Below are 21,482 nucleotides of genomic sequence, written 5' to 3' on the forward strand. Positions count from 1 at the left end.
AGAGTATCACCCTACTAACCGGAGAGTATCACCCTACTAACCGGAGAGTGTCACCCTACTGACCGGAGAGTATCACCCTACTGACCAGAGAGTATCACCCTACTAATCGGAGAGTATCACCCTACTAACCGGAGAGTATCACCCTACTAACCGGTGAGTATCACCGAGTATAACCCTACTAACCAGAGAGAATCACCCTACTAACCAGAGAGTATCACCCTACTAACCGGAGAGTATCACCCCACCAACCGGAGAGTATTACCCTACTAACCAGAGAGTATCACCCTACTAACCGGAGAGTATCACCCCACTAACCAGAGAGTATCACCCCACTAACCGGAGAGTATCACCCTACTAACTGGAGAGTATCACCGAGTATCACCCTACTAACAGAGAGAATCACCCTACTAACCAGAGAGTATCACCCTACTGACCGGAGAGAATCACCCTACTAACCAGAGAGTATCACCCTACTGACCGGAGAGTATCACCCTACTAACCGGAGAGTATCACCCTACTAACCGGAGAGTATCACCCCACTAACCGGAGAGTATCACCTCACTAACCGGAGAGAATCACCCCACTAACCGGAGAGTATCACCCTACTAACCAAAGAGTATCACCCTACTAACTGGAGAGTATCACCGAGTATCACCCTACTAACAGAGAGAATCACCCTACTAACCAGAGAGTATCACCCTACTGACCGGAGAGAATCACCCTACTAACCAGAGAGTATCACCCTACTGACCGGAGAGTATCACCCTACTAACCGGAGAGTATCACCCTACTAACCGGAGAGTATCACCCCACTAACCGGAGAGTATCACCTCACTAACCGGAGAGAATCACCCCACTAACCAGAGAGTATCACCCTACTAACCAGAGAGAATCACCCTACTAACCAGAGAGTATCACCCTACCAACCGGAGAGTATCACCCCACTAACCGGAGAGTATCACCTACTAACCAGAGAGTATCATCCTACTAACCAGAGAGAATCACCCTACTAACCAGAGTGTATCACCCTACTAACCGGAGAGTATCACCCCACTAACCGGAGAGTAGACCCCACTAACCGGAGAGTATCACCTACTAACCAGAGAGTATCACCCTACTAACCGGAGAGTATCACCCTACTAACCGGAGAGTATCACCCTACTAACCGGAGAGTATCACCGAGTAACACCCTACTAACCAGAGAGAATCACCCTACTAACGAGAGAGTATCACCCTACTAACCGGAGAGTATCACCCTACTAACCAGAGAGTATCACCGAGTATCACCCTACTAACCAGAGAGTATCACCCTACTAACCGGAGAGTATCACCCCACTAACCGGAGAGTATCACCCTACTAACCGGAGAGTATCACCCTACTAACCGGAGAGTATCACAGAGTATCACCCTACTAACCAGAGAGAATCACCCTACTAACCGGAGAGTATCACCGTACTAACCGGAGAGTATCACCCTACTAACCGGAGAGTATCATCCTACTAACCAGAGAGTATCACCCTACTGACCGGAGAGTATCACCCCACTAACCGGAGAGTATCACCACACTAACCGGAGAGTATCACCCTACTAACCGGAGAGTATCACCCTACTAACCAGAGAGTATCACCCTACTGACCGGAGAGTATCACCCTACTAACCGGAGAGTATCACCCTACTAACCGGACAGTGTCACCCTACTAACCAGACAGTATTACCCTACCAACCAGACAGTGTCACACTACTAACCAGTGTCACCCTACTGACCGGAGAATATCACCCTGCTAAATGGACAGTGTCACCCTACTAACCAGACAGTGTCCCCCTACTAACCAGTGTCACCCTACTGACCGGAGAGTATCACCCTACTAACCAGACAGTATCACCCTACTAACCAGACAGTATCACCCTACAAACCGGACCGTGTGGGATTATATATAATGTTGCCGGTAAATAAGTATATCAGCGTTGGTTTCTGTGCAGTATAAGGGGAATCGTGTTTCCTGTTCTCTGGCAGCCAGTACTCACCCTGCTAGATGTAATAACACAGGGCCATTATCAGACAGAAGGTGGCACAGGGGTTAGCATTGCTGCCTCCCGGCATTCTGACCAGGATCCTCGTAACATGTGGGCGCTATACAAATAAATCAGAATAACTATTATATTATGTACTAAGCATCGGGTTGTAAAACACGGCGCTGTGATTGTGTACAATGCTTTTACTCGCCGCGTTTCGCTAGTAAACACAATCAGAAGCCGCTGAGGACATAATGTTGACACAGTCATGTAGACACTGATGACATTTTGATATGATAATATGTCGGCACATTGTCCCTGTGGCCCAGCGGTGACTTACATGCTTCAGCGGCGTCTTCCTGGGGGACACTGTTACTGTTGCCTTAATAACGGCATCGCCCCGAGTACTGTACTGTATAAGCACGGATGCCAGTATGCTGGCACAATGACTTGGTGCCCAGGGGATGTCTCTATGGATACCAGGGTGCAGGCTGCTCAGTTACGTGTGCCAGGGCGTGTGTATCAGGTGTGATGATGACAATGTTCTTCTCCGTCTGCAGATGGGTCATAGTCCACTCACTTATCACTGTGCAAATAGAGCCACGCAGAGATGTACAACCCGCCGAGGCCTTTCCCCCTGTCCCCAATGTAGTGCGCCAGCTGGTGTAGCGTACCGCTCTGTGACGTGCAGAGAAATGAAGGGGTCTATTCATGAAGCAGTGATAAGAGTGGAGAAGTGAGCCAGTGGAGAAGTTGCCCATGGCAACCAATCAGCATTGATGTAACATTTATCATTTGCATACTATACAATTATACGGAGCAGCTAATTGGTTGTCATGGGCAACTTCTCCACAGGATCACTTCTCCGCTCTTTTCACCTCTTCATGAATAGACTCCTCAATGTGTAACCGCCCTGTAGGTGCAGGGATAGAGGACGAGCGCACATGTGGCTAGGTGGAGATGCGCCAGTAAGCCGGATGGTGCAGGTAGAGGTGGAAGAGGGGACCTTAGAGGCATTCTATCGGGAGTCTTAGCACATTCGCAGTCAGATGCAGACCAGGACGCAGAGGCATTACGCCTGAAGAAGCCGTGTTATTTGCAGAGGTGAGGTGCAAAGAGCGGGCGATGTCGAAGGATGCTCCGCCGACGTTTATTGTTGCTCTCTCCTATATTATATTTTGTGTGCGTGATTTAGGGCTCTATTCATGAAGCAGTGAAAAGTGTGAAATGAGCCAGTGGAGAAGTTGCCCATGGCAACCAATCAGCTGCTCTGTATGATTGTATAGAATGCACTTTATAAATGTTACCTCAACACTGATTGGTTGCCATGGGTAACTTCTCCTCTGGCTCACTTCTCCACACTTATCACTGCTTCATGAATAGAGCCCTCAGCAACTGTTTGTTCTCTCTCGTGTGTGAGTGGCTGATTCCTCTCTGATGCGTTACAGACGCACTTGTTGAAGTCTTATTGATGAAGTCTGTTCTGTGCCGAGTGACGAGTATGGTATTTGTTTTTCCATGCCTGCCGTGCGCCAAACAAAACAAACCGTCCTTCCACCTAGACGAGTCTGGTTGGGTGACATTGCGGTTTTCTGATCGCATCCCTCATAAAAATATAATTTAAATAAAGGAAAGACGAGATTTTTTTGTTACTATTATTATGGGATACGGTCATTAGGTCGACAGGGTTTCTAGGTCGACACGTGCTATTATTATTTAGCATTATTTTGGTGGTGATAGGGATAATAAGTGACGTTTATATCATATGTGCAATCAGTCCGCAACATGAAACAGATTCCTATATCATTTATTTATTTATAAGCGGAAGATAGCGGATGTTTGTATATGAGGATGACACAAGTGCGGTTGTTGTGTTTGTGCTTAATTATATTTTGCATTTTAAATACAAGTTACAAATAAAGATACCAATTACTAATAACTCCAGACGCATTGATATATTATATATCATTACATTATAGTACTATATTGTGTTTACTGTTACTGTCACTGTAGCATTGTCTGCAGAGCTGACACTCTACCATGATTACCTGGGGTCAGATCAGTGTGTGGAGAGAGGAGACAGCAGGTTGTCTGCAGAGCTGACACTCTACCATGATTACATGGGTCAGATCAGTGTGTGGAGAGAGGAGACAGCAGATTGTCTGCAGAGCTGACACTCTACCATCATTACCTTGGTCACATCAGTGTGCGGAGAGAGGAGATAGCAAGTTGTCTGCATAGCTGACACTCTACTATCATTACCTGGGTCAGATCAGTGCGTGGAGAGAGGAGACAGCAGGTTGTCTGCGGAGCTGACACTGTACCATCATTACCTGGGTCAGATCAGTGTGTGGAGAGAGGAGAGAGCAGGTTGTCTGCAGAGCTGACACTCTGCCATCATTACCTGGGTCAGATCAGTGCGTGGGGAGAGGAGAGAGCAGGTTGTCTGCAGAGCTGACACTCTACCATCATTACCTGGGTCAGATCAGTGTGTGGAGAGAGGAGAGAGCAGGTTGTCTGCAGAGCTGACACTCTACCATCATTACCTGGGTCAGATCAGTGTGTGGGGAGAGGAGACAGCAGGTTGTCTGCAGAGCTGACACTCTACCATCATTACCTGGGTCAGATCAGTGTGTGGAGAGAGGAGACAGCAGGTTGTCTGCGGAGCTGACACTCTACCATCATTAACTGGGTCAGATCAGTGTGTGGAGAGAGGAGAGAGCAGGTTGTCTGCAGAGCTGACACTCTACCATCATTTCCTGGGTCAGATCTTTGTGGAGAGAGGTGACGGCAGGTTGTCTGCAGAGCTGACACTCTACCATCATTACCTGGGTCAGATCAGTGTGTGGAGAGAGGAGAGAGCAGGTTATCTGCAGAGCTGACACTCTACCATCATTACCTGGGTCACATCAGTGTGTGGAGAGAGGAGAGAGCAGGTTGTCTGCGGAGCTGACACTCTACTATCATTACCTGGGTCAGATCAGTGTGTGGAGAGAGGAGACAGCAGGTTGTCTGCAGAGCTGACACTCTACCATCATTTCCTGGGTCAGATCTTTGTGGAGAGAGGTGACGGCAGGTTGTCTGCAGAGCTGACACTCTACCATCATTACCTGGGTCAGATCAGTGTGTGGAGACAGCAGGTTGTCTGCAGAGCTGACACTCTACCATCATTACCTGGGTCAGATCAGTGTGTGGAGAGAGGAGACAGCAGGTTGTCTGCGGAGCTGACACTCTACCATCATTACCTGGGTCAGATCAGTGTGTGGGGAGAGGAGAGAGCAGGTTGTCTGCAGAGCTGACACTCTACCATCATTACCTGGGTCAGATCAGTGTGTGGAGAGAGGAGAGAGCAGGTTGTCTACAGAGCTGACACTCTACCCCCATTACCTGGGTCACATCAGTGTGTGGGGAGGAATCTGCACCTGACGGAAAAGGTCCCTTAGCCCACTTGGATCCAGCCTCAACAGGGTCAGTTTCGGTTTCGTTTCTATGTTCTGTCATCAGAGGAGGATCCGCCCCGGGAGGGATAATAATAGTCCCGACATTTTATACCAGGGACAGCCCCAGACTCTCCCCGCAGCCGCTCAGCATCGCTGCTCCCGGCGTGTGAGGTGATCCAGGGACCGGGCAGTGTGAGGAGACCCCTGGGGCCCCGGCAGTGTGAGCGAAGTGACCCCAGGGGCCCCGGCCTTGTGAGGTGATCCAGGGGCCCCGGCAGTGTGAGGAGACCCCAGGGGCCCCGGCTCTCAGGGGACCCCCTCCTCCCAGGGCCATGTCGGACCCCACGGTCACCGCCTTCCTGACCAAGCTGCTGTGCTCGCACGGGGGGCGGCTGCCGAGGGAGCGGCTGACGCAGCTGCTGGAGCTCCCCCCGGAGCAGATCGGGCAGATCCTGCAGGATGAGTTGCAGAGGTTCCCGCAGGTGGGAGAGCTGGTCCTGGCCCAGAGCCCCGTCAGGATCTGCCGCAAATACCTGAAGAAAGAGGAGGAGGAGGAGTGCGGGAGCCTGCACCTGTGCAGGGAGTACATGCGGGGCACATGCTGGCCGGACATGAGGTGGGTACTGCTGGCATCATCCCATACACAGGGGGCAGGAGGTGGGTACTGGCATCATCCCATACACAGGGGGCAGGAGGTGGGTACTGGCATCATCCCATACACAGGGGGCAGGAGGTGGGTACTGGCATCATCCCATACACAGGGGGCAGGAGGTGGGTACTGGCTGCGTCATCCCATACACAGGGGGCAGGAGGTGGGTACTGGCTGCAGTGTCCTATACACAGGGGGCAGGAGGTGGGTACTGGCATCATCCCATACACAGGGGGCAGGATGTGGGTACTGGCATCATCCCATACACATGGGGCAGGAGGTGGGTACTGGCATCATCCCATACACATGGGGCAGGAGGTGGGTACTGGCATCATCCCATACACAGGGGGCAGGAGGTGGGTACTGGCATCATCCCATACACATGGGGCAGGAGGTGGGTACTGGCTGGCAGCGTCCTATACACAGGGGGCAGGAGGTGGGTACTGGCATCATCCCATACACAGGGGGCAGGAGGTGGGTACTGGCATCATCCCATACACATGGGGCAGGAGGTGGGTACTGGCTGGCAGTGTCCTATACACACGGGGCAGCAGGTGGGTACTGGCATCATCCCATACACAGGGGGCAGGAGGTGGGTACTGGCTGGCAGCGTCCTATACACAGGGGGCAGGAGGTGGGTACTGGCTGGCAGCATCTCATACACGGGGCAGGAGGTGGGTACTGGCTGGCAGCATCCTATACACAGGGGGCAGGAGGTGGGTACCTGCTGGCAGCGTCCTATACACAGGGGGCATGAGGTGGGTACTGGCTGGCAGCGTCCTATACAGGGGGCAGGAGGTGGGTACTGGCTGGCAGCACCTCATACACGGGGCAGGAGGTGGGTACTGGCTGGCAGCACCTCATACACGGGGCAGGAGCTGGGTACTGGCTGGCAGCATCTCATACACAAGGTGCAGGAGGTGGGTACTGACTGGCAGCATCTCATACACAGGGGGCAGGAGGTGGGTATTGGCCGGCAGCTATACACAGAGAGGGGGCAGGAGGTAGGTACTTGCTGGCAGCGTCCTATAAACGGGGCAGGAGGTGGGTACTGGCTGGCAGCGTCCTATACACAAGGGGCAGGAGGTGGGTACTGGCTGGCAGCATCCTATACACAGGGGGCAGGAGGTGGGTACTGGCTGGCAGCACCCTATACACAGGGGACAGGAGGTGGGTACCTGCTGGCAGCGTCCTATACACTGGGGGCAGGAGGTGGGTACTGGCTGGCAGCTCCTCATACACAGGGGGCAGGAGGTGGGTAGTGTTCACTCTAGGAGTGAAAAGGGGCATGGCGCCGGACTCCGGGGGCACATGTGCGCGCGCCCGAAATGGGGGCGCGGCCACACAAATTAGGGGGCGTGGCCACGCCTCCGTCATTTTAGGGGGCGGTGCGGCCCACAGACGCTACTATAGAGAGCGTCTGTGGCCGGCGACGTCACTGTTGGGGGCGTGCCCAGCACCTCCGTCGGTGCTGGGCTTCCCCCAGCCCTCTCCCAATGCGTGAATGGATGCCGCGCGCATGCGCACTGCATCTATACACGCCGGGAGGGCAGAGAGCGGGCGGCTGTTCTAGCAGGGCGCCGCAAAAGGGGCAGGGCGGGTTTTGCCTGTTAAAAAACGGGCAGGGCGCGGCGCCCTGCTAAAACAGCCTAGAGTGAACACTAGGTGGGTACTGGCATCATCCCATACACGGGGCATGAGTTGTGTACTGGCATCATCCCATACACAGGGGGCAGGAGGCGGATACTGGCATCATCCCATACACATGGGGCAGGAGGTGGGTACTGGCATCATCCCATACACAGGGGGCAGGAGGTGGGTACTGGCTGGCAGTGTCCTATACACAGGGGGCAGCAGGTGGGTACTGGCATCATCCCATACACAGGGGGCAGGAGGTGGGTACTGGCTGGCAGCATCCTATACACAGGGGGCAGGAGGTGGGTACTGGCTGGCAGCATCTCATACACAGGGGGCAGGAGGTGGGTACTGGCTGGCAGCATCTCATACACGGGGCAGGAGGTGGGTACTGGCTGGCAGCATCCTATACACATGGGGGCAGGAGGTGGGTACTTGCTGGCAGCGTCCTATACACAGGGGGCATGAGGTGGGTACTGGCTGGCAGCGTCCTATACACAGGGGGCAGGAGGTGGGTACTGGCTGGCAGCACCTCATACACAGGGGGCAGGAGGTGGGTACTGGCTGGCAGCACCTCATACACAGGGGGCAGGAGCTGGGTACTGGCTGGCAGTATCTCATACACAAGGGGCAGGAGGTGGGTACTGACTGGCAGCTCCTCATACATAGGGGGTAGGAGGTGGGTACTGTCTGGCAGCATCTCATACACAGGAGGCAGGAGGTGGGTACTGGCTGGCAGCATCCTATACACAAGGGGCAGGAGGTGGGTACTGGCTGGCAGCACCTCATACATAGGGGGCAGGAGGTGGGTACTGGCTAGCAGCGTCCTATACACAAGGGGCAGGAGGTGGGTACTGGCTGGCAGCATCTCATACACAGGGGGCAGGAGGTGGGTATTTGCCGGCAGCTATACACAGAGAGGGGGCAGGAGGTGGGTACTTGCTGGCAGCGTCCTATAAACGGGGCAGGAGGTGGGTACTGGCTGGCAGCGTCCTATACATAGGGGGCAGGAGGTGGGTACTGGCTAGCAGCGTCCTATACACAAGGGGTAGGAGGTGGGTACTGTCTGGCAGCATCTCATACACAGGAGGCAGGAGGTGGGTACTGGCTGGCAGCATCCTATACACAAGGGGCAGGAGGTGGGTACTGACTGGCAGCACCTCATACATAGGGGGCAGGAGGTGGGTACTGGCTAGCAGCGTCCTATACACAAGGGGCAGGAGGTGGGTACTGGCTGGCAGCATCTCATACACAGGGGGCAGGAGGTGGGTACTTGCTGGCAGCGTCCTATAAACGGGGCAGGAGGTGGGTACTGGCTGGCAGCGTCCTATACACAAGGGGCAGGAGGTGGGTACTGGCTGGCAGCATCCTATACACAGGGGGCAGGAGGTGGGTACTGGCTGGCAGCACCCTATACACGGGACAGGAGGTGGGTACCTGCTGGCAGCGTCCTATACACTGGGGGCAGGAGGTGGGTACTGGCTGGCAGCACCTCATACACAGGGGGCAGGAGGTGGGTACTGGCTGGCAGCACCTCATACACGGGGCAGGAGCTGGGTACTGGCTGGCAGCATCTCATACACAAGGGGCAGGAGGTGGGTACTGACTGGCAGCACCTCATACATAGGGGGCAGGAGGTGGGTACTGTCTGGCAGCATCTCATACACAGGAGGCAGGAGGTGGGTACTGGCTGGCAGCGTCCTATACACAAGGGGCAGGAGGTGGGTACTGGCTGGCAGCACCTCATACATAAGGGGCAGGAGGTGGGTACTGGCTGGCAGCATCTCATACACAGGGGGCAGGAGGTGGGTACTGGCTGGCAGCGTCCTATACACAAGGGGCAGGAGGTGGGTACTGGCTGGCAGCATCTCATACACAGGTGTCAGGAGGTGGGTACTGGCTAGCAGCGTCCTATACACAAGGGGTAGGAGGTGGGTACTGGCTGGCAGCATCTCATACACAGGGTGCAGGAGGTGGGTACTGGCTGGCAGCATCTCATACACAGGGGGCAGGAGGTGGGTATTGGCCGGCAGCTATACACAGAGAGGGGGCAGGAGGTAGGTACTGGCTGGCAGCGTCCTATACACGGGGCAGGAGGTGGGTACTGGCTGGCAGCGTCCTATACACAAGGGGCAGGAGGTGGGTACTGGCTGGCAGCATCCTATACACAGGGGGCAGAAGGTGGGTACCTGCTGGCAGCGTCCTATACACAGGGGGCAGGAGGTGGGTACTGGCTGGCAGCGTCCTATACACAGGGGGCAGGAGGTGGGTACTGGCTGGCAGCATCTCATACACAGGGGGAAGGAGGTGGGTACTGGCTGGCAGCATCCTATACACAGGGGGCAGGAGGTGGGTACTGGCTGGCAGCATCTCATACACAGGTGGCAGGAGGTGGGTACTGGCTAGCAGCGTCCTATACACAAGGGGCAGGAGGTGGGTACTGGCTGGCAGCATCTCATACACAGGGGGCAGGAGGTGGGTATTGGCCGGCAGCTATACACAGAGAGGGGGCAGGAGGTGGGTACTTGCTGGCAGTGTCCTATACACTGGGCAGGAGGTGGGTACCTGCTGGCAGCGTCCTATACACAAGGGGCAGGAGGTGGGTACTGGCAGCATCTTATACACAAGGGGCAGGAGGTGGGTACTGGCTGGCAGCATCCTATACACAAGGGGCAGGAGGTGGGTACTGGCTGGCAGCACCTCATACATAGGGGGCAGGAGGTGGGTACTGGCTAGCAGCGTCCTATACACAAGGGGCAGGAGGTGGGTACTGGCTGGCAGCATCTCATACACAGGGGGCAGGAGGTGGGTATTTGCCGGCAGCTATACACAGAGAGGGGGCAGGAGGTGGGTACTGGCTGGCAGCGTCCTATAAACGGGGCAGGAGGTGGGTACTGGCTGGCAGCGTCCTATACATAGGGGGCAGGAGGTGGGTACTGGCTAGCAGCGTCCTATACACAAGGGGTAGGAGGTGGGTACTGTCTGGCAGCATCTCATACACAGGAGGCAGGAGGTGGGTACTGGCTGGCAGCATCCTATACACAAGGGGCAGGAGGTGGGTACTGGCTGGCAGCACCTCATACATAGGGGGCAGGAGGTGGGTACTGGCTAGCAGCGTCCTATACACAAGGGGCAGGAGGTGGGTACTGGCTGGCAGCATCTCATACACAGGGGGCAGGAGGTGGGTACTTGCTGGCAGCGTCCTATAAACGGGGCAGGAGGTGGGTACTGGCTGGCAGCGTCCTATACACAAGGGGCAGGAGGTGGGTACTGGCTGGCAGCATCCTATACACAGGGGGCAGGAGGTGGGTACTGGCTGGCAGCACCCTATACACAGGGGCAGGAGGTGGGTACCTGCTGGCAGCGTCCTATACACTGGGGGCAGGAGGTGGGTACTGGCTGGCAGCACCTCATACACAGGGGGCAGGAGGTGGGTACTGGCTGGCAGCACCTCATACACAGGGCAGGAGCTGGGTACTGGCTGGCAGCATCTCATACACAAGGGGCAGGAGGTGGGTACTGACTGGCAGCACCTCATACATAGGGGGCAGGAGGTGGGTACTGGCTGGCAGCACCTCATACATAAGGGGCAGGAGGTGGGTACTGGCTGGCAGCATCTCATACACAGGGGGCAGGAGGTGGGTACTGGCTTGCAGCGTCCTATACACAAGGGGCAGGAGGTGGGTACTGGCTGGCAGCATCTCATACACAGGTGTCAGGAGGTGGGTACTGGCTAGCAGCGTCCTATACACAAGGGGCAGGAGGTGGGTACTGGCTGGCAGCATCTCATACACAGGGTGCAGGAGGTGGGTACTGGCTGGCAGCATCTCATACACAGGGGGCAGGAGGTGGGTATTGGCCGGCAGCTATACACAGAGAGGGGGCAGGAGGTGGGTACTGGCTGGCAGCGTCCTATACACGGGGCAGGAGGTGGGTACTGGCTGGCAGCGTCCTATACACAAGGGGCAGGAGGTGGGTACTGGCTGGCAGCATCCTATACACAGGGGGCAGAAGGTGGGTACCTGCTGGCAGCGTCCTATACACAGGGGGCAGGAGGTGGGTACTGGCTGGCAGCGTCCTATACACAGGGGGCAGGAGGTGGGTACTGGCTGGCAGCATCTCATACACAGGGGGAAGGAGGTGGGTACTGGCTGGCAGCATCCTATACACAGGGGGCAGGAGGTGGGTACTGGCTGGCAGCATCTCATACACAGGTGGCAGGAGGTGGGTACTGGCTAGCAGCGTCCTATACACAAGGGGCAGGAGGTGGGTACTGGCTGGCAGCATCTCATACACAGGGGGCAGGAGGTGGGTATTGGCCGGCAGCTATACACAGAGAGGGGGCAGGAGGTGGGTACTTGCTGGCAGTGTCCTATACACTGGGCAGGAGGTGGGTACCTGCTGGCAGCGTCCTATACACAAGGGGCAGGAGGTGGGTACTGGCAGCATCTTATACACAAGGGGCAGGAGGTGGGTACTGGCTGGCAGCATCTCATACACAAGGGGCAGGAGGTGGGTACTGGCTGGCAGTACCTTATACACAGGGGGCAGGAGGTGGGTACTGACTGACTTCAACCTATACACAGGGGGCAGGAGGTGGGTACTGGCTGGCAGTGTCCTATACACAGGGGGCAGGAGGTGGGTACTGGCTGGCAGCGTCCTATACACAGGGGGCAGGAGGTGGGTACTGTCTGGCAGCATCTTATACACAGGGGGCAGGAGGTGGGTACTGGCTGGCAGCGTTCTATACACAGGGGGCAGGAGGTAAGTACTGGCTAGCAGCGTCCTATACACAAGGGGCAGGAGGTGGGTACTGGCTGGCAGCATCTCATACACAGGGGGCAGGAGGTGGGTACTAGCTGGCAGCATCTCATACACAGGGGGCAGGAGGTGGGTATTGGCCGGCAGCTATACACAGAGAGGGTGCAGGAGGTGGGTACTTGCTGGCAGCGTCCTATACACGGGGCAGGAGGTGGGTACTTGCTGGCAGCGTCCTATACACAAGGGGCAGGAGGTGGGTACTGGCTGGCAGCATCTCATACACGGGGCAGGAGGTGGGTACTGGCTGGCAGCATCCTATACACAGGGGGCAGGAGGTGGGTACCTGCTGGTAGCGTCCTATACACAGGGGGCAAGAGGTGGGTACTGGCTGGCAGCACCTCATACACAGGGGGCAGGAGGTGGGTACTGGCTGGCAGCACCTCATACACAGGGGGCAGGAGCTGGGTACTGGCTGGCAGCATCTCATACACAAGGGGCAGGAGGTGGGTACTGACTGGCAGCTCCTCATACATAGGGGGCAGGAGGTGGGTACTGTCTGGCAGCATCTCATACACAGGAGGCAGGAGGTGGGTACTGGCTGGCAGCGTCCTATACACAAGGGGCAGGAGGTGGGTACTGGCTGGCAGCACCTCATACATATGGGGCAGGAGGTGGGTACTGGCTGGCAGCATCTCATACACAGGTGGCAGGAGGTGGGTACTGGCTGGCAGCTCCTCATACATAGGGGGCAGGAGGTGGGTATTTGGCAGCATCTCATACACATGAGGCAGGAGGTGGGTACTGGCTGGCAGTGTCCTATACACAAGGGGCAGAAAGGTGGGTACTGGCTGGCAGCACCTCATACATAGGGGGCAGGAGGTGGGTACTGGCTGGCAGCATCTCATACACAGGTGGCAGGAGGTGGGTACTGGCTAGCAGCGTCCTATACACAAGGGGCAGGAGGTGGGTACTGGCTGGCAGCATCTCATACACAGGGGGCAGGAGGTGGGTATTGGCCGGCAGCTATACACAGAGAGGGGACAGGAGGTGGGTACTTGCTGGCAGCGTCCTATACACGGGGCAGGAGGTGGGTACTGGCTGGCAGCGTCCTATACACAAGGGGCAGGAGGTGGGTACTGGCTGGCAGCATCCTATACACAGGGGGCAGGAGGTGGGTACTGGCTGGCAGCATCCTATACACAGGGACAGGAGGTGGGTACCTGCTGGCAGGGTCCTATACACAGGGGGCAGGAGGTGGGTACTGGCTGGCAGCACCTCATACACAGGGGGCAGGAGGTGGGTACTGGCTGGCAGCACCTCATACACAGGGGGCAGGAGGTGGGTACTGACTGGCAGCACCTCATACATAGGGGGCAGGAGGTGGGTACTATCTGGCAGCATCTCATACACAGGAGGTGGGTACTGGCTGGCAGCACTTCATACATAGGGGGCAGGAGGTGGGTACTGGCTGGCAGCATCTCATACACAGGTGGCAGGAGGTGGGTACTGGCTAGCAGCGTCCTATACACAAGGGGCAGGAGGTGGGTACTGGCTGGCAGCATCTCATACACAGGGGGCAGGTCCTGGCTGGCAGCATCTCATACACAGGGGGCAGGAGGTGGGTATTGGCCGGCAGGTATACACAGAGATGGGGCAGGAGGTTAGTGTTTGCTGGCAGCGTCCTATACACAAGGGGCAGGAGGTGGGTACTGGCTGGCAGCATCTCATACACAGGTGGCAGGAGGTGGGTACTGGCTGGCAGCGTCCTATACACGGGGCAGGAGGTGGGTACTGGCTGGCAGCATCCTATACACAGGGGGCAGGAGGTGGGTACTGGCTGGCAGCATCACATACAAATGGGGCAGGAGGTGGGTACTGTCTGGCATCATCCCATACACAGGGGGCAGGAGGTGGGTACTGGCTGGCAGCATCCTATACACTGGGCAGGAGGTGGGTACTGGCTGGCAGTGTCCTATACACAGGGGGCAGGAGGTGGGTACTGGCTGGCAATGTCCTATACACAGGGGGCAGGAGGTGGGTACTGGCTGGCAGCATCTCATACACAGGGGGCAGGAGGTGGGTACTGGCTGGCAGCATCTCATACACAGGGGGCAGGTCCTGGCTGGCAGCATCTCATACACAGGGGGCAGGAGGTGGGTACTGGCTGGCAGCGTCCTATACACGGGGCAGGAGGTGGGTACTGGCTGGCAGCATCTCATACAAAGGGGGCAGGAGGTGGGTACTGTCTGGCATCATCCCATACACAGGGGGCAGGAGATGGGTACTGGATGGCAGCGTCCTATACACAGGGGGCAGGAGGTGGTTACTGGCAGCAGCTATACAAAGAGAGAGGGCAGGAGGTGGGTACTGGCTGGCAGCGTCCTATACACAGGGGGCAGGAGGTGGGTACTGGCTAGCAGCGTCCTATACACAAGGGGCAGGAGGTGGGTACTGGCTGGCAGCATCTCATACACAGGGGGCAGGAGGTGGGTATTGGCCGGCAGCTATACACAGAGAGGGGGCAGGAGGTGGGTACTTGCTGGCAGCGTCCTATACACGGGGCAGGAGGTGGGTACTGGCTGGCAGCATCCTATACACAGGGGGCAGGAGGTGGGTACTGGCTGGCAGTGTCCTATACACAGGGGGCAGGAGGTGGGTACTGGCTGGCAGCATCTCATACACAGGGGGCAGGAGGTGGGTACTGGCTGGCAGCATCTCATACACAGGGGGCAGGAGGTGGGTACTGGCTGGCAGCATCCTATACACTGGGCAGGAGGTGGGTACTGGCTGGCAGTGTCCTATACACAGGGGGCAGGAGGTGGGTACTGGCTGGCAGCATCTCATACACAGGGGGCAGGAGGTGGGTACTGGCTGGCAGCATCTCATACACAGGGGGCAGGAGGTGGGTACTGGCTGGCAGCATCTCATACACAGGGGGCAGGTCCTGGCTGGCAGCATCTCATACACAGGGGGCAGGAGGTGGGTACTGGCTGGCAGCGTCCTATACACGGGGCAGGAGGTGGGTACTGACTGGCAGCATCTCATACAAAGGGGGCAGGAGGTGGGTACTGTCTGGCATCATCCCATACACAGGGGGCAGGAGGTGGGTACTGTCTGGCATCATCCCATACACAGGGGGCAGGAGATGGGTACTGGATGGCAGCGTCCTATACACAGGGGGCAGGAGGTGGTTACTGGCTGGCAGCGTCCTATACACGGGGCAGGAGGTGGGTACTGGCTGGCAGCATCTCATACACAGGGGGCAGGAGGTTGGTACTGGCTGGCAGCGTCCTATACATGGGGCAGGAGGTGGGTACTGGCCGGCAGCATCTCATACACAGATGGCAGGAGGTGGGTACTGGCTGTCGGCGTCCTACACAGGGGGCAGGAGGTGGGTACTGGCTGGCAGCATCTCATACACAGGGGGCAGGAGGTGGGTATTGGCCGGCAGCTATACACAGAGAGGGGGCAGGAGGTGGGTACTTGCTGGCAGCGTCCTATACACGGGGCAGGAGGTGGGTACTGTCTGGCAGCATCTCATACACAGGGGGCAGGAGGTGGGTACTGTCTGGCATCATCCCATACACAGGGGGCAGGAGATGGGTACTGGATGGCAGCGTCCTATACACAGGGGGCAGGAGGTGGTTACTGGCTGGCAGCGTCCTATACACGGGGCAGGAGGTGGGTACTGGCTGGCAGCATCTCATACACAGGGGGCAGGAGGTTGGTACTGGCTGGCAGCGTCCTATACATGGGGCAGGAGGTGGGTACTGGCCGGCAGCATCTCATACACAGATGGCAGGAGGTGGGTACTGGCTGTCAGCGTCCTACACAGGGGGCAGGAGGTGGGTACTGGCTGGCAGCATCTCATACACAGGGGGCAGGAGGTGGGTATTGGCCGGCAGCTATACACAGAGAGGGGGCAGGAGGTGGGTACTTGCTGGCAGCGTCCTATACACGGGGCAGGAGGTGGGTACTGGCTGGCAGCGTCCTATACACAAGGGGCAGGAGGTGGGTACTGGCTGGCAGCATCCTATACACAGGGGGCAGGAGGTGGGTACCTGCTGGCAGCGTCCTATACACAGGGGGCAGGAGGTGGGTACTGGCTGGCAGCGTCCTATACACAGGGGGCAGGAGGTGGGTACTGGCTGGCAGCATCTCATACACAGGGGGCAGGAGGTGGGTACTGGCTGGCAGCGTCCTATACACAGGGGGCAGGAGGTGGGTACTGGCTGGCAGTATCTCATACACAGGGAGCAGGAGGTGGGTACTGGCTGGCAGCATCACATACAAAGGGGGCAGAAAGGTGGGTACTGTCTGGCATCATCCCATACACAGGGGGCAGGAGGTGGGTACTGGCTGGCAGTGTCCTATACACAGGGGGTAGGAGGTGGGTACTGGCTGGCAGCATCTCATACACATGCGGCAGGAGGTGGGTACTGGCTGGCAGCATCTCATACACAGGGGGCAGGAGGTGGGTATTGGCCGGCAGCTATACACAGAGATGGGGCAGGAGGTTGGTACTTGCTGGCAGCGTCCTATACACGGGGCAGGAGGTGGGTACTGGCTGGCAGCATCTCATACACAGGTGGCAGGAGGTGGGTACTGGCTGGCAGCATCTCATACAAAGGGGACAGGAGGTGGGTACTGTCTGGCATCATCCCATACACAGGGGGCAGGAGATGGGTACTGGCTGGCAGCGTCCTATACACAGGGGTCAGGAGGTGGGTACTGGATGGCAGCGTCCTATACACAGGGGGCAGGAGGTGGGTACTGGCTGGCAGCATCTCATACACAAGGGGCAGGAGGTGGGTACTGGCTGGCAGCACCTTATACATAGGGGGCAGGAGGTGGGTACTGGCAGCAGCTATACAAAGAGAGGGTGCAGGAGGTGGGTACTGGCTGGCAGCGTCCTATACACAGGGGGCAGGAGGTGGGTACTGGCCGGCAGAATCTCATACACAGGGGGCAGAAGGTGGGTACTGGCCGGCAGCTATACACAGAGAGGGGGCAGGAGGTGGGTACTGGCTGGCAGCGTCCTGTACACGGGGCAGGAGGTGGGTACTGGCTGGCAGCATCTCATACACAGATGGCAGGAGGTGGGTACTGGCTGGCAGCGTCCTACACAGGGGGCAGGAGGTGGGTACTGGCTGGCAGCATCTCATACACAGGGGGCAGGAGGTGGGTATTGGCCGGCAGCTATACACAGAGAGGGGGCAGGAGGTGGGTACTTGCTGGCAGCGTCCTATACACGGGGCAGGAGGTGGGTACTGGCTGGCAGCGTCCTATACACAGGGGGCAGGAGGTGGGTACTGGCTGGCAGCATCCTATACACAGGGGGCAGGAGGTGGGTACCTGCTGGCAGCGTCCTATACACAGGGGGCAGGAGGTGGGTACTGGCTGGCAGCGTCCTATACACAGGGGGCAGGAGGTGGGTACTGGCTGGCAGCATCTCATACACAGGGGGCAGGAGGTGGGTACTGGCTGGCAGCGTCCTATACACAGGGGGCAGGAGGTGGGTACTGGCTGGCAGTGTCCTATACACAGTGGGCAGGAGGTGGGTACTGGCTGGCAGCATCTCATACACAGGGGGCAGGAGGTGGGTACTGGCTGGCAGCATCTCATACACAGGAGGCAGGAGGTGGGTATTGGCCGGCAGCTATACACAGAGATGGGGCAGGAGGTTGGTACTTGCTGGCAGCGTCCTATACACGGGGCAGGAAGTGGGTACTGGCTGGCAGCGTCCTATACACATGGGGCAGGAGGTGGGTACTGGCTGGCAGCATCCTATACACAGGGGGCAGGAGGTGGGTACTGGCTGGCAGCATCCTATACACAGGGGGCAGGAGGTGGGTGCCTGCTGGCAGCGTCCTATACACAGGGGGCAGGAGGTGGGTACTGGCTGGCAGCGTCCTATACACAGGGGGCAGGAGGTGGGTACTGGCTGGCAGCATCTCATTCACAGGGGGAAGGAGGTGGGTACTAGCTGGCAACGTCCTATACAAAGGGGGCAGGAGGTGGGTACTGGCTGGCAGTGTCCTATACACAGGGGGCAGGAGGTGAGTACTGGCTGGCAGCATCTCATACACAGGGGGCAGGAGGTGGGTACTGGCTGGCAGCATCTCATACAAAGGAGGCAGGAGGTGGGTATTGGCCGGCAGCTATACACAGAGATGGGGCAGGAGGTTGGTACTTGCTGGCAGCGTCCTATACACGGGGCAGGAGGTGGGTACTGGCTGGCAGCATCTCCTACACAGGTGGCAGGAGGTGGGTACTGGCTGGCAGCGTCCTATACACAGGGGGCAGGAGGTGGGTACTGGCTGGCAGCGTCCTATACACAGGGGGCAGGAGGTGGGTACTGGCTGGCAGCATCCTATACACAGGGGGCAGGAGGTGGGTACCTGCTGGCAGCGTCCTATACACAGGGGGCAGGAGGTGGGTACTGGCTGGCAGCGTCCTATACACAGGGGGCAGGAAGTGGGTACTGGCTGGCAGCATCCTATACACAGGGGGCAGGAGGTGGGTACCTGCTGGCAGCGTCCTATACACGGGGCAGGAGGTGGGTACTGGCTGGCAGCATCTCATACACAGGTGGCAGGAGGTGGGTACTGGCTGGCAGCATCTCATACAAAGGGGACAGGAGGTGGGTACTGTCTGGCATCATCCCATACACAGGGGGCAGGAGATGGGTACTGGCTGGCAGCGTCCTATACACAGGGGTCAGGAGGTGGGTACTGGATGGCAGCGTCCTATACACAGGGGGCAAGAGGTGGGTACTGGCTGGCAGCATCTCATACACATGGGGCAGGAGGTGGGTACTGGCAGCAGCTATACAAAGAGAGGGTGCAGGAGGTGGGTACTTGCTGGCAGCGTCCTGTACACGGGGCAAGAGGTGGGTACTGGCTGGCAGCGTCCTATACACAGGGGGCAGGAGGTGGGTACTGGCCGGCAGCATCTCATACACAGGGGGCAGAAGGTGGGTACTGGCCGGCAGCTATACACAGAGAGGGGGCAGGAGGTGGGTACTGGCTGGCAGCGTCCTGTACACGGGGCAGGAGGTGGGTACTGGCTGGCAGCATCTCATACACAGATGGCAGGAGGTGGGTACTGGCTGGCAGCGTCCTACACAGGGGGCAGGAGGTGGGTACTGGCTGGCAGCATCTCATACACAGGGGGCAGGAGGTGGGTATTGGCCGGCAGCTATACACAGAGAGGGGGCAGGAGGTGGGTACTTGCTGGCAGCGTCCTATACACGGGGCAGGAGGTGGGTACTGGATGGCAGCGTCCTATACACAGGGGGCAGGAGGTGGGTACTGGCTGGCAGCATCCTATACACAGGGGGCAGGAGGTGGGTACCTGCTGGCAGCGTCCTATACACAGGGGGCAGGAGGTGGGTACTGGCTGGCAGCGTCCTATACACAGGGGGCAGGAGGTGGGTACTGGCTGGCAGCATCCTATACACAGGGGGCAGGAGGTGGGTACCTGCTGGCAGCGTCCTATACACACGGGGCAGGAGGTGGGTACTGGCTGGCAGCGTCCTATACACAGGGGGCAGGAGGTGGGTACTGGCTGGCAGCATCTCATACACAGGGGGCAGGAGGTGGGTACTGGCTGGCAGCGTCCTATACACAGGGGGCAGGAGGTGGGTACTGGCTGGCAGCGTCCTATACACAGGGGGCAGGAGGTGGGTACTGGCTGGCAGCATCCTATACACAGGGGGCAGGAGGTGGGTACCTGCTGGCAGCGTCCTATACACAGGGGGCAGGAGGTGGGTACTGGCTGGCAGCGTCCTATACACAGGGGGCAGGAAGTGGGTACTGGCTGGCAGCATCCTATACACAGGGGGCAGGAGGTGGGTACCTGCTGGCAGCGTCCTATACACGGGGCAGGAGGTGGGTACTGGCTGGCAGCATCTCATACACAGGTGGCAGGAGGTGGGTACTGGCTGGCAGCATCTCATACAAAGGGGACAGGAGGTGGGTACTGTCTGGCATCATCCCATACACAGGGGGCAGGAGATGGGTACTGGCTGGCAGCGTCCTATACACAGGGGTCAGGAGGTGGGTACTGGATGGCAGCATCTCATACACATGGGGCAGGAGGTGGGTACTGGCAGCAGCTATACAAAGAGAGGGTGCAGGAGGTGGGTACTTGCTGGCAGCGTCCTGTACACGGGGCAAGAGGTGGGTACTGGCTGGCAGCGTCCTATACACAGGGGGCAGGAGGTGGGTACTGGCCGGCAGCATCTCATACACAGGGGGCAGAAGGTGGGTACTGGCCGGCAGCTATACACAGAGAGGGGGCAGGAGGTGGGTACTGGCTGGCAGCGTCCTGTACACGGGGCAGGAGGTGGGTACTGGCTGGCAGCATCTCATACACAGATGGCAGGAGGTGGGTACTGGCTGGCAGCGTCCTACACAGGGGGCAGGAGGTGGGTACTGGCTGGCAGCATCTCATACACAGGGGGCAGGAGGTGGGTATTGGCCGGCAGCTATACACAGAGAGGGGGCAGGAGGTGGGTACTTGCTGGCAGCGTCCTATACACGGGGCAGGAGGTGGGTACTGGCTGGCAGCGTCCTATACACAGGGGGCAGGAGGTGGGTACTGGCTGGCAGCATCCTATACACAGGGGGCAGGAGGTGGGTACCTGCTGGCAGCGTCCTATACACAGGGGGCAGGAGGTGGGTACTGGCTGGCAGCGTCCTATACACAGGGGGCAGGAGGTGGGTACTGGCTGGCAGCATCTCATACACAGGGGGCAGGAGGTGGGTACTGGCTGGCAGCGTCCTATACACAGGGGGCAGGAGGTGGGTACTGGCTGGCAGTGTCCTATACACAGGGGGCAGGAGGTGGGTACTGGCTGGCAGCATCTCATACACAGGGGGCAGGAGGTGGGTACTGGCTGGCAGCATCTCATACACAGGAGGCAGGAGGTGGGTATTGGCCGGCAGCTATACACAGAGATGGGGCAGGAGGTTGGTACT

The 21,482-nt window shown here is 58.0% G+C and overlaps 1 protein-coding gene across 1 annotated transcript in view; it reads left to right on the forward strand.

Moving 5' to 3' along the window:
* The first annotated feature begins 5,563 nt into the window (after positions 1–5,563).
* The window catches only part of LOC134933798 (zinc finger CCCH-type antiviral protein 1-like), a 78,390-nt gene continuing 62,471 nt past the window's right edge, over positions 5,564–21,482 (forward strand). Inside the window, exon 1 of the mRNA XM_063929257.1 lies at positions 5,564–6,069. Within this exon, the coding sequence (XP_063785327.1) occupies positions 5,786–6,069 (284 nt within the window). The 5' untranslated portion in view covers positions 5,564–5,785. The remainder of the gene's footprint in view (positions 6,070–21,482) is intronic.

The sequence above is a fragment of the Pseudophryne corroboree genome, chromosome 6 (assembly GCF_028390025.1).
Source record: "Pseudophryne corroboree isolate aPseCor3 chromosome 6, aPseCor3.hap2, whole genome shotgun sequence".
In the NCBI taxonomy this organism is placed as follows: domain Eukaryota; kingdom Metazoa; phylum Chordata; class Amphibia; order Anura; family Myobatrachidae; genus Pseudophryne; species Pseudophryne corroboree.